The sequence below is a fragment of the Sinocyclocheilus rhinocerous genome, unplaced genomic scaffold, assembly GCF_001515625.1.
Source record: "Sinocyclocheilus rhinocerous isolate Xijiao unplaced genomic scaffold, SAMN03320098_v1.1 scaffold435, whole genome shotgun sequence".
Taxonomy (NCBI): Eukaryota; Metazoa; Chordata; class Actinopteri; order Cypriniformes; family Cyprinidae; genus Sinocyclocheilus; species Sinocyclocheilus rhinocerous.
Window position 1 is genome coordinate 1 of NW_015630023.1, and position 14,415 is coordinate 14,415.

The 14,415-nt window shown below is 39.3% G+C and overlaps 1 protein-coding gene across 2 annotated transcripts in view; it reads left to right on the forward strand.

The window, feature by feature from the left end:
* The first annotated feature begins 3,618 nt into the window (after positions 1-3,618).
* Positions 3,619-14,415, forward strand: part of LOC107739650 (nuclear receptor subfamily 2 group C member 2-like) — a 26,174-nt gene continuing 15,377 nt past the window's right edge. The window contains exons 1-2 of one of the 2 annotated variants that reach the window (XM_016551812.1): positions 3,619-3,663; positions 3,741-3,871. In XM_016551812.1, the coding sequence (XP_016407298.1) occupies positions 3,812-3,871 (60 nt within the window). In that variant the 5' untranslated portion in view covers positions 3,619-3,663; positions 3,741-3,811. The remainder of the gene's footprint in view (positions 3,664-3,740; positions 3,872-14,415) is intronic. The other variant, XM_016551813.1, reaches the window with a different exon arrangement.

Genomic DNA, 14,415 nt, shown 5'->3' on the forward strand with positions numbered 1-14,415 from the left:
TCGATCGCGCCGGCGCCTCACACACACACATACAGCATTGCAAACATTGCATCCGTTCATTATCAGAATAGAATACAGTCAACCAAATATAGATACACTGGTTAATTAAAATCGTCCGTACAATCCGTGTCGTTCAGCCTGAGCTCGGGCCAAGCACATATTGTTCATGTGAAAAGTGATATTTTCTTTTTTTTTTTCTCGGAAAGCACTTTAAGTAGCCTACAAAAGCATGGTTTACATACTAAATAGGCAGTGTTGGGTAAGTTACTTCCAAAATATAATACAGCAATATAACGTCGTCTTCCACGTGAAATGGAGCTAAACCATTCAACACACACATTCAACCTGAATTAACCGTAGTAACACACATCGCTTTCACTTATTGATGACATCATACCCTCAGCCGGCAGGCATAGCAGATTCCGCCATCGTCGCTGCCAATGTTGTGTACATATGTGTGGGGCGGAGTTATCAAAATATGGGTGAGGTCCAAGCGGCAACCTCCCGGTCTCTCGCTTGAAACCAACACGGAAGTGACTAAAACTGCAATTCATCTACTGGCCTCTAGAGACTGGCTCAAAAAGGGAGTCAGTCCCATAGACCTGCCATGTTAAAATGCCCAACTTTACAGCAGAAAAAAATATGTTTACAGCCTGGTACAAAAAGTGGTTTTGGTCTATATAGGTAATTTTGCCCTTCATGACAACTGTGAGGGGGCGAATTTTTTTTTTATAACTCATCCGTTTAAATTATATTAAGCCTTAAAGTTCTGCATAATTAAGGGTGTGGCCACTTGAGCAACTGCTAGAAACTCGCTAGACTGTGAAACTTAGAAAAATGGTTTTAAAGATTTTTATTTGTCCAGAAAAAATAATTATGGGTAGGACACTGGAAATCTGGCAATTAGATGTTTTAATGAAAATGATCTCAAACTTGATTTTTACCGCTATTTTGAAGTTATTGTAGGTACTCTGCCTTTGCACTGTCTGCAAAAAGTGAGATGTCACGCCAAGGCAAAAGGCAGTAGCTTCCACATTATATACAATATTTGGGTGCTGATCACCATTTACAGAATCATTATAGTAACATCTGTATTAAATCAAGTGATCATTGGCTAGGCTATAACATAGTAATGTGATATCATTTGTTTTCTGACCGTAACAACCAGACAAAAAGTTAAACGTGAGTGGATACCGTTTTGCAATCAATTTATTTGCAATGTTCGCTAACATTAAAGTGCCCCTATTATGCCATTTCCAATATTGCCTTTCACATAATGCGCGATTGTTCTATGTTCTCCGTTGGCCGGCTGCGATGTTTATATTTTGATATTCTGAATAGTGGTCGACCGATATGGGTTTTTTTTAGGGATGCACTGAGGTCCGATACTGAGCTCCTGTACTCGTACTCGTTAAAATGCCCCAATACCAAATGCCGATACCATACAGCATGTGTTTAGTGCCATATTCAGACAATGAAACACGACAACAGAACAACAGACAGCAGAATGGAGTTATTAGAGATTAAGGATGTCTACGAAGTATATGTATGTAATGAATATAAAACATTCAGTATTGACTGTATAGCTGATGTGCGCAAGCTGATAAGCAAAGCACGCTGAGTGGATTGAGCGCGCGGCGGCGCAGATGAGCGAATCAGCTCATGGGGAAATATGAATAACTAGTTATAATTAATTATAAATATTTAGATCCGCTGTAGATATTTACTTGACCTCTCAGACCTCTCAGAAATTCTCAACATGCCATTAGGTCGTAAATGTATCTGGTCTAGCAAAGGTGTCGTGGTTGCCATGGTAACCAGTGTCCTGGGCCTCGTTCACAGACAACTTGGCACCCAGTATGTTTATTGGGTGAGGGGTCTGTGAATGTTTGTTAATCTAATGAATAATTGATTTGTTAAATCAAATGAAAAATGGTGTGACTATGAGTGACGTCACGGACACTATTTCCATGTATTTTTACAGTCTATGGTGAGGTCCTGTTGGGTAGGGGCGTGTTTGTTTTGGTTCTTTCAATTATCAATATCATTTGGCAAAATTCGCTTATGCCGAGTTCACACTGCACGATTTTCAAAGTCGTCGGGTCACCGTGGTTTAAGTGATAAGGAAATAGCGCGAAGAGCCCGCGTGCTCAGACCGGAGTTCTCGAGCAAGACTGGAATTATTAAAAAAACAATATATAGCCCTCAAATGGTCTGTGAGCTGATTTCCAGCTACAAGGAGAAAAAGAAAAACAGATTATGCAGGAGGGAGATGCAGGGAACAGGGATTGGATGTTCTGCAAAGAGAGTTGGAGGTAAATAATTTTGCAGTAACTGTTATGCTGATGCTGTGGCTGGGCAAGCAAATGTTTGTGCTTGTTTCTGTATGATATAATTGTTCATATATCTATTAAAATACTGATATTCTGGTCTATAACTCCTCCCCGAACTTCCCTCTGCCCTGTATCTTGGTCTCTCATTGGCTGTAGGTCATCGCCGATGTAGTTTTCAGTCAGAAATCATTGCACACAGCGTGATTGTGAATCGCCGACAGCTCCAGATATTTAGCATGCCAAATATTTTGCAGGCGTTGGTGACGCATCGACGATTCCCTCAAATCGCGTCTTTGATCATTTACACTGCGTGATTGTCACTCGCGTGAACGAGCACCGATTTGCCTCCGATTTCGGGCATTTGTCGGCGATTTAGCAAAACCTGTCGGCGAGTGAAAAATCAGGCTAATATCGTGCAGTGTGAACTCGGCATTAGTGCACCAGTCACTGCACCTTTAAAGTCAGTTCATTGTTGATTCAGCGATGTCATCATCCAGCTCAGTTCAGTTCTCTTCTAATAGTGTCTGTGCAGTCAAGTCAACAATGTTGCCAGAAATTGTGTCCCCAACTAAGCAAGCCAAAGGCGACAGTGGCAAGGAACCAAAACTCCATCTTTGACAGAAATGGAGAAAAAAAAAAACATGGGAGAAACCAGGCTCAGTCGGAGGGGCAGTTCTCCTCTGGAGACAAACGAAACCAGCATGATGTAATTCCAAACTGCAACGCACGTCAGATTGAGCAGAGGACTCGTCTGATTCTCATGGACTTGTGCCGATGGCCGATAAAGTTTTCGCTGGGGATCTGTCTCTAGGGTTTGTTTAGTTGACATGGTGTCTGCTGACATTCAGGGCTGTAGAGGTTATCTCTAGGTGCTGATCCACCATCTGATCTGGATACAAACTGGATCCGTATGGCTACCGTGACCTCGGAATAAGAATGAAAGAGACTAATATTAGCGTAGATGCCATTCTTCTTACGATGTAGCGAGTACATCGGGCATTGTGGGAAGTGTTCCCGGTTCCAGTTGACTTAATTAATGCAGCCTAACATTCCTTTAACGGATTTGAATTATAATTGTAAAGAAGTGCCAACATTCTCAACATTCAAGAGTGGACGGTGATCATAGCTTTGCTGGAGTGGAGTTAAAGATGTAAACTAGCTGCACGATAAATCGCATGCGATATTTAACGCGCATCTTGTCAGTAAAATGCGATTTATCGTGCAGCCCTAATGTAAACTATTTGAATTTTGTTCATGCCTAGATCAAACCAACTATGAAATCTTCCAAAAGCTGCAGATATGAAGTGTCTGTCTAAAGGAAAAACTTCAGGTGTTGCATATAATATTCTTTTGTGCTTGCAAAACTTACTGACTATACTTTAATATCTGTATTTGATTGGCACATAGGTGGAGGTGTTGTTGGCAGATGCAGAGCTGGCCTTTGTCCAATCAGACACTTCTAATGACTTCACATCACCATGACAACTAATGTGGAGGTGCTGGCTCAGCAGATATTGACCGCTGAGCAGGTTTCAGAGGTGAGTGATGGGAGAGAGAGATACAAAAAATGAGGTGATTTAAATCTACATGTGACAAATACAATGTCATCTTTATAGACAATTTTGATCTGTTTTGGGGCCGTCCAGCGCTTTTCAGGTGAGATGGCTTGCACCAAAATCAAAGGGGCTCCCAGATGCTTGCACATCATATTGAACAACATATTTTATCTTGACTAACTACCCAATGTACAACTGTATTTTTCTTAAAACCTATTGTTTCAGTTTGTCACTATATTGGTAAGAAAAACACAGTGGGAATAAATATGCATAATTTATTGAAAATTCCCACATCTAGTACTTCAACACCTATGGTAACAAAATCAACAGAAATTAACATGGCTCTCTTTAATGTAAGTGCATTAACAAACAAATCCTTTTGTATTAATGATCTTATCAGTGATTTTAACTCGGACTGTGTTTTCCTTACTGAGACCTGGCTGGGCACAGATGCACCTGCCACACTGATTGAGATATGCCCACCCAACTATACCTATTCATTTTCAACTAGAAAAGAAATAAAGGGTGGAGGGTCAGCAGCAATTTACAGAGAAACCCTCAAGGGAAGGGACATTGACTTTGGTAAATTTAATACCTTTGAATATAATGCTATTTTGCTAAACTCTCAACCTCGTCTTCTTGCAGTGACATTATACAGATCACCAAAATTACCCATCCCCCCTTTCATAAAGGATTTCTCTGACATGCTGTCTGTCATTCATATGAGTTATGAAAACTGTGTTTTAACTGGGGATTTTAACATACATGTTGACAATTCATCAGACATTAGAGCTAAAGAATTTTTGGAACTGTTAGAATACATGTTTTTTAAATAGCATATAAACGTACCCACACATAAACGTGGTCACACATTAGATTTAGTCGTAACATATGGATTAAATATCAATATAACATCTGTCATTGATCTTGCATTATCTGATCACTTTTGTGTCTTTTTTTTTTAGAGTTTTGATCATTCTGTGCCAAATGCAACTGAACGCATTGTTAAAAAACGTAATATTACCTCTGAAGTGGCTGAAAATCTCACAATGCATTATAAGACTTATGAAAGGAACATTTTACCATCGTCCTGTGATGATTTAGTTAATGAGTTTAATAATAGAATGAGAACAGCTCTTGATACAGTTGCTCCACTTAAAACTAAAAAGTTAGCTACAAAAAAGAAAATTCCTTGGAAGACAAATCAGACCATGAAACTTAAAAGAGACTGTAGAAGTGCTGAACGAAGATGGCGTAAAACTAAACTAGAAATACACTTAATTAAACTCATTGGAAATCTTAATTTACAATAAAGAAATTCATAGAACACGACAAACTTATTTCTCAAACCTTATAAATGCAAACATTAATAATCCCCGAATATTATTTAATACAATAGATTCACTAATAAATCATAAAATTGATTATAGTTCTGAGTTACCAAGTTCGAAATGTGAAGAGTTTGCTTGCTACTTCAAAGATAAAGTTATAAACATTAGATCAGGAATCTGTTTAATAAATGATAATCGGTCAGTTATGCTTCCTCTATTATTAGGTGTAGAGAATACTGTTAAAATGGAAAGTTTTACTTTGGTTGATGTTGAGAGTGAGACACTAAGAAAGGTTGAAACAGAACTGAGACCATCTACTTGTTCCTTTGATCTAATTCCTACCTCTCTTTTTAAAAGTATTTTTTGACTCCATATCTATTGATATCTGTAATGTGGTGTTTGGGTTTTGTCTTGTTCATGTTTCCATGTCTTTTATTTTGTAATTGTTTTATGCTGTTTGTGTCATACTTCCCTTGCCTTCATGTATCTCAGCCTTGTGTATGTGTCATGTTCTGATTGGTTGTTTTAGTCATGTGTCTTGTTTCCCATTGGTTTGTTCTTGTCATGTGACCCTCTTGTTTCCTATAAGTAGCCATCATGTTGCCATTGTCTGTCGTCGTGTATTGAATGTATTTATCCCGCTGTTGGTGAGTCTAGTCTGTTCATGTCAAGTCTGTTCATGACTCGTCAAGTCAAATCTGTTCATGTCAAGTCAAGTCTCGGATTATTGTTTGGATGTTTGGATCACACTGTAAATAAACTGCACTTGGGTTCTTCACTACTCTCGCCTTCAGTGGATGATTCGTTACAATATCCTTGAGATAGTAAATCACTCCCTGCATCTTGGCATTTTCTCTCCTGATCTTAAACCTGCCCTAGTAAAACCTGTGTATAAAAAAGGGAGCTCAGATATTTTAACTCCTAGTAATTATAGACCCATCTCAAATCTTACATTTTTAAGTAAAATATTACAGAAAATAGTGTTTAATCAGTTGAGTACATTCTTAAATGCAAATTCGAAACTAGAGAGGTTTCAGTCTGGTTTTAGAAAATACCATAGTACAGAGGCCGCTCTTATTAAAGTTGTAAATGACATAAACATAAACCTTGACAGAAATTGGCCTTCAGTTTTGGTGCTTCTTGACTTGAGTGCTGCATTTGACACAATAGATAACCAGATTCTTTTAAATAGATTAAGTGACTATGTTGGTCTATCTAGAACCGTTTTAAATTGTTTTTTATCATATCTTAGTGAAAGACCATTTGTAGTATCTATTAAAGGGGTCCTATTATGCTTTTTCACTTTTTCAACTTTAGTTAGTCTGTAATGTTGCTGTTTGAGCATAAAAAAAGATCTGCAAAGTTACAAAGTTCAAAGTCCACTTCAAAAGGAGATATTTTATTTAACAGAAATCACTTTTCAAAAACTACAACGAATGACTCGTTTGGACTACAACGTATATTTTCCGGGATTTGTGATATCACAAATACTGACGAATGGGACGAGACCTGGTTGAGCTGCACTAGAGAAGGCAACGAGTGTTATCACTATGTCGAAGACACGCTAGCTTTCCCAAGGCATATGAACTTAGAGTGGTTACAATAATCCGGGTTTAAATCGTGCTCAAATTGATTTGATATTGACGCAATATTTACACTGAAGCTCGCAGGCGGCTATGGTAAGGGGCATGACATTTACCGACCAGGCGCCGAGTGGTGCCAATCACAACACACTGGCCCCCAGCTAACCAATCACAACACACACTGGCCCAGCTAACCAATCACAACACACACTGGCCCAGCTAACCAATCACAACACACACTGGCCCAGCTAACCAATCACAACACACACTGGCCCAGCTAACCAATCACAGCACACACCGGCCCAGCTAACCAATCACAGCACACACCGGCCCAGCTAACCAATCACAGCACACACCGGCCCAGCTAACCAATCACAGCACACACCGGCCCAGCTAACCAATCACAGCACACACCGGCCCAGCTAACCAATCACAGCACACACCGGCCCAGCTAACCTACTTTTTGATCAAATTTTGGATAATTGTTTAGAAGGTGCTCCTAAAATTTTGAACGTGCTCCTAAATTTTTTAAGTTAGGAGCACAAGTGCTCCTAAAAAGAAAAGTAAGCGTAGATCCCTGTCAATCACAGCACATTTCGTATTTCAGAAGGCGGGCCTTCATTTGATACAGGAACTATTTGAGCCGTTCATGCCAGAAGAGGGAGAGAGGTGTTGTAATAATGAAAAAATTGAAAAATAATGTGTTTTTCGAACAACCTAGTATGAGAGCCTGTTCTAGTACACCCCCAAAACAAAATCAAGACTTTGTAAAAGAGCATAATAGGACCCCTTTAATAATACCTTGTCTGAATATTACAAGGTACCATGTGGGGTTCCTCAGGGATCAGTTTTAGGACCACTGCTTTTTAATCTATATATGTTACCTCTTGTCATATCATCAGGAGGCATGGTATCTCTTTTCATAGCTATGCTGATGACACACAGTTGTATGTAGCCGTGTCTCCTGATGACCCTGTGCAAAATGAAACACTCGCAAATTCCATCCAAGACATAAATGTCTGGATGTCACAAAACTTCTTACAAACTCAACCAAGATAAAGCTGAAGTTTTGATTATTGGATCTAAAGCGCAGAGAGAGAAATTGACCCCCAAACTAAATATACTCGGATTAAACCCAAGCCATGTGGCAAAAAACTTAGGAGTTGTCTTTGATTCTGATTTTAACTTTGAAGCTCATGTTTGACTGCATATATTACCAAAACAGCATTTTATCATCTGAAGATCATTGCTAAAGTAAGACCATTTCTTTCTCTGAGCAACACAGAAAAATTAATGCATACATTTATAACTAGCAGGCTTGACTATTGTAATGCCCTTCTTTCTGGTCTACCAAAGAATACGATTAACCAATTACAATTAATCCAAAATAATAGGCAGAAACTGAAATCAGCTAAACCTGTATTAAGGACTGTAAAAAGATGGACTAATGAAGCAGAGCAGGATTTAAAAGCTTGTTTTGACCTCACTGATTGGAGTGTTTTTGAAGCTGCTGCCACCGATCTGGACGAGCTCACAGACTGTAACATCTTATATCAGTTTCTGTGAAGACATATGCATTCCTACCAGGACTCATCTAACTCACAACAACGACAAACCATGGTTCACAGCAAAACTCAGACAGCTCCGTCAGGCCAAAGAAGATGCTCAAAGGAAGGGGGACAATGTCTTGTATAAACAGGCTAAATACACACTGGAAAAAGAGATCAGAGTGGCAAAGAGGAATTATTCGGAAAAAATAAGGACTCAGTTCACTTCTTCTTTTTTATTATCTGTTTTTTTGTTCTGTCACTGTCATTCTGTTACACTGTGGAAGCTTCTGTCACGAAAACAAATTCCTCGTATGTGTAAACATACCTGGCAATAAAGCTCATTCTGATTCTGATTCTGATTCTGATATTGCTGCTCGAATATTGACAAAAAACAAAAAGAGAGATCATATTACACCAGTATTAGGCTACAGTCATTACACTTGTTACCTGTTAGTTTTCGTATTGATTTTAAAAATCTTTTATTAGTTTATAAGGCATTGCACGGACTTGCTCCAGACTATCTTTCAAAAATGCTTACAGTATATAAACCTAGAAGGACTTTTTAGATCCTCTGATTCTTTTCTTCTAACTGTACCTCATAGCAGAACTAAAAAATGTGATGCTGCTTTTAGCCGTTATGCTCCTCGCTAGAGACCTGCGCGGGACAGATTTTTCTGTCCCGCTCCCGCAAGATTCTGTCCCGCGCCCGCCCGCTCCCGCAGAAATATATTTTATCTGGTCCTGCTCCCGCCCGCGACATTCATGTTTTGTCCCGCTCCCGCCCGCATAAAAGTAATCTATATAGATTTTTTTCCCCAGTACATCGAAGAAGTTTACATGAAATGGTTCTGTAACATCACCTAAGCTCCACAACATACCAGCATAAACGCTCCCGATAAAATATTTGTTATTTAGGCTAAGCATCTATGCCTAGCTTGCGCATGTCAATAATTTTAATGTTAATATTAGTTGTTCTTTTTGCTGTTGTGCAACAGATAAATAACAATTTATATGTTTTAGACACTTTATATTTAGATAATTTCTATTTTGCGGGAGTCCCGCGAATCATTTTATTCTCCCGCATCCCGCACACACACGAGTCTCTTCCCGCCCGCACCCGCACTCGCCCATCAAGAGTTGTCCCGCGGCGCACCCTGTTGGGTTGGGTCTCCCGCGGGAGTGCAGGTCTCTACTCCTGGCCTCTGGAACAACCTTCCAGAGAACATAAGATGTGCTGAAAACATTAATAGTTTTAAATCTAAGTTAAAAACATATCTTTTTAGTTTGGCCTTTCTGTAAATATGCATAATACACAATTTCATGTGTTTTGTTTTTGCCTCATTTTTAATGTTTTATTTTATATCTCATATTTTAATCTTTATAAACTTTATTCTTATTCGTGTATATTAATGGGTCTGTTTTATTTTAGTTTTAATTCTGTTCAGATTAATTTTTTTATTAATTGCTGTATCAATTTGGGTCCTTCTTGGTTTGCTTCTGTAAAGCACTTTGAATTGCATTAACTTGTTTAGAAAAGTGCTGTATAAATAAAATTTGTTTGCTTGCGTGATTTAAAGGGGTCATATGATGTTGCTAAAAAGAACATTATTTTGTGTATTTGGTGTAATGAAATGTGTTTACGTGGTTTAAGGTTCAAAAAACACATTATTTTCCACATACTGTACATTATTGTTTCTCCTCTATGCCCCGCCTTTCTGAAACGAGTCGATTTTTACAAAGCTCATCGGTCTGAAAAGCGAGGTGTGCTCTGATTGGCCAGCTATCCAGTGCGTTGTGATTGGCCGAATACCTCAAGCGTGTGACGGAAATGTTACGCCCCTCACCATACTGTGATGCTGTGTCTGATGATGCTGAGTGACGAGACAAAACCAATAAAACCCATTACAAACGAGGCATTTGTTGCATCCAGTGGGGACATAATTATGGATTATAATGACTTATACTGTCTTTTTACACGTTGCGTTGCATCGCGCCGCGTAAACATAAAACCATGTCTGCATTTGTGATCTGAGAAATGACAAACAACAAGCGCTACTCTACACTGCTCAAAACTCGTGTTTGAATCATCAGTGGCAAATTCTTTAAATATAAAAAACGTACTTACAGTCTTTGAGTCAGAACAGCCGGCATTGTAGTCTACTCTCCCAGGATCAGGAAACAGTCCTCCATAAAATGTGCTGCACACATCTGAATATTTGGGTTGAAGTGTTCTGTAAATACAGTGGTGTAAATACAACTTAACCACTGATTTCTAGTCGTGTCCTCTTTTGGAAGGCCAAACAAAGTATTTTCGCTTTCGCAACGAAACACACAGCGCCTTCACGACATGGCGGCAGCAACAACAATACTACAGCGAGAATAAAAGTTACACCTTCTTTCTTTGCGTGAACATTTGGGCGGCGTTATGACACAGCATCTTCACAGCATGGCGGCGGTGGCAGCAACAACAAAGTTACGCCTTCTTTCTTTGCGTGAACATTTGGGCGGCGTTATGCAGATCTTCTCACATCGTGATGTAGACATGTGGGGGCATGTTTAAACGTGGCGTTTTAGGAGGGCGTGGACCAGTCTTAACTTTTATAAAGAATATCTCTTTGGGTTTGAGACTTTAGTCTTTGCAACTTTAGGGATCTTATCTATTCACAAACAGCTTGTAACACTCCAAAGAGAAAGGAAAACGTGAAATCGCATCATATGACCCCTTTAAAGGATTAAGGCTGTGACTGACACACCAAGCCAGTGGTCAGTCGTCGGGCAGTGTTGGGTCTTTGTTGAGCATCTGTCAGCCCAAGTCACTTCGTCACTTATTCAGCTCAAGTCAAGTCAGTACAATGTTGATTCAATTTAATTCAGAAAGAGTGTGGTTGATGTTACAAAGTTGATCAGTTATAAAACTAATTTGATTTAGCTATAAAGCAGCTCTACAGAAGAGAACAGTGTCATCATTTAACTCAATTCAATTCAAGTTTGGTTCTCATCTGATAATCTCAGTGCAGTTACATCTATAATATTACTGAAAATTAATTGTAATTTTGACACTCAAGATATGATTTTACATAATTTATATAATTTTATATAATAATTTTAAAGTTAAAATGTTATGTCATGGAATCCACTGTTTCAGCACTGGTTAGTTCTTAACACAGTTTTGAAAAATGCTAAAAAATAAAAATAAAAATAAAAATTGTGGGTGTGCTAAGCTGCAGGGTGGAGTGGGAAGTGGAGAGATAGAAAACGCAACAACCGGTGCTTATCAATTGGAAGGCTGCATCTTTCCTATACCAGTTGTTTTGAGGCTTCTAGGCTAGAGTTCTCAACTGTCAAGTAAGCCCACATTCACATCATATAGGTTTAAAAAAAAAAATACTACTAAGTAAAATTTGTGAAAATACATTAAAAATCTTCCTATTAACTGACTTTCTATTAATGTGATACAGTGAATGACAACTATCTGTCTCCCAGTGGTTTAGCTCATTGGCAGTTTAGCATTATGTGATTCATTTACTACAAAACAAATAAAAAACACATTGCCATCTTGCATTACATAATGTAACTGGACAAGTTCACTGCCAATTCATTTTCCACCAGTTCTTTTGGAATGTGTGCAAAGGATTGTGAGTGATTGGAAGACGTGAAGGATACATTTCATGCATCCTTCAAAATACTCCTAATGAAGGATTTGAATCATACGCTGCCTTCCAAGGATCCTTCTAAATTGAGATGGTCTTTGATGGTGCTTGATGACGTAGCTACGATACACTTCATTAATGCATTTAGTAGATGATTTTATCTAATTGGACTTAATATAAAGGAACATAAGCAGTTCATCACAGAGCCAACAATATTTATATTGTATAATGCCAGGTTTATTACAAAGCTAGACTAGGAAACAAGCTACAGCAGAGGTAATATGTGGAGAGAAGGACAATTGTGTGTGTGTGTGTACCTGGTATTCCCTAGATTATGAGGACCAAATGTCCCCACAAGGATAGTAAAACCAGTAAATTTTGATCTTGGGTGGACATTTTTTGGTCCCCATGAGGACGCAAGCTTATAAATCATACAGAATTTTTTGAAATAGCAGAAAGTTTTGTGTGAGGGGTAGGTTTGGGGGTAGGGTTAGGGTAAAGGGATTACATATATGGAATGTCCCCATAAAACATGGAAACCAATGTGTGGTGTGTGCGTAAGTAAGTGACTTGGTTTAATGTTGTGGAGAGGTTTAGTGATGTTTGGCATTAGTGTTGTTTACCCCACTAATGAATATTGAACAGTGATGTTGTGGTCAGCTCAACTGGCAGGTTTGCAGGGATTACATGGAGCTTTATCTTCGCAAGTTTGAGTTGGAGATGATGCTCCTTCTTCAAAGCCGAGATGTCTGAAAGGCAGGCAGAGATAGTACTGCTCCACCCTGGTCCTAGTACCATACATAATGAATACGGTCTGTCTCCAATCCCGTTTTTTTTCTCAGACTATCTGCCATCTGCACTGTTCTCACCCAGCTCCTATTTTATTGTCTGTGTCCTGTGGATTGGTGTTCACCCCGTTATATTAATGAAGTATGTGTTGATCTAACTCTGCATTTTGCTCCTCAGTACCACACATGACAATCAGCACTTTTTGAATATTTCCAACACAATTTAACAGTACCGCGATAATATTGATAATGTCATAATTTTGGTCACTGTAATCGTGATATAAAATTTTCAGAGGAGAAAAAAAATTTAGAAAGTGAATGCATGCAGTAAAATTGTACTAGAAAGTAAATAAAAACTTAGTGTATTGGTAGAGAAATGGAGAGTGATCAGCAGGCTACAAACACAAGCAATGCACCAACAAGGAAGCAGTCGAAAGAGGAATGTGTCAGTATGTGTGTAATCATTTCTGTGTTAGCAAGTGGTTGGTTGTTTGTATGTGTGTCACTGTCTGTTTATATTTTGAGGACTTGTAAGTTGATGTGTGTTTTCTGTTCTTATATCATGGACATCATGCTTCAGAGTGCTTTTGTTTTGATAATTAAAGTTTTGACTGCTGGAAATTATCCTGTCCTTTGCCTCTTTCGTGTTGCTTGAACCACGCCTTACAGAAGAACTGACCTAAAATAATAGATTTATCAGCAGTTAGACGCCTTCTCCTTACTTGGAAATCGATCCCTTGAGGACCACACCAGTGAGCTCCTTCAGCTGGCTCATCTAACTCACAATCAAGACCGGTCACTGATCGCATATTTTCAAGCCAGTCTCAAGGACTCACTAAAAGACCAGCTGCCCATCTAAGGTTTTCGGTGAACATTCAAAGACTTTGTGGAAGACGCACTCCTCCTGAGTTGGGTCCCCCTTCTCTGTGGGTGAGGAGGAAGAAGATCTGCTCAGCCCCACGCCAACCACGGACTTATAGCCAGAGCCCGTGCCTGCCACAGAGCTTGAGGCCACTCCCGCTACGGAGCCAGCCACCAGGTTTGTCCTGGAGCCAGAGCCCACCTTGTTCATCTCCGAATCTGAGCCAGAAGCCATGTCCGTCCAGAAGGGGGAATAAATGGACTTTAGAGATCTGGACTTAATTCTAGCCCATACTCCCTGAGGTCCTTCCTCCTGTGTCTAGCATGATGGACTCCCTATCCACTGATCCTGCCTAGCCTCCAGGTTCCTTTGTCCTCGCTTGTTCCATTCAGCTCTTCCTCCTTCCCTCTGGCTCCACTGTTGTCTTTGCTTACTCCTGCTCCACAGTGGCCCTCCGAGCCCATGCCTTTAGCTCGGTTCTGCAAGTCATCGAATCCTCCTTAAAAAAAACAGCTTGATAGATTTGCTTCTTAAAAACATGCAGCTTTTCACTTCACAAAATGGTTAGTTCACCCAAAAATGAAAATTAGCCCATGAATTACTCACCCTCAAGGCATCCTAGGTGTATATGACTTTCTTCTTTCAGACGAATCCAGTCGGAGCTATATAAAAAAATTGTCTTTGATCTTTCAAGCTGTTTAATGGCGCTCAGCGGGTGTTGCATTGCTTCAGTCCAAAAGAAGTTAAATAAAAATCGCCCAT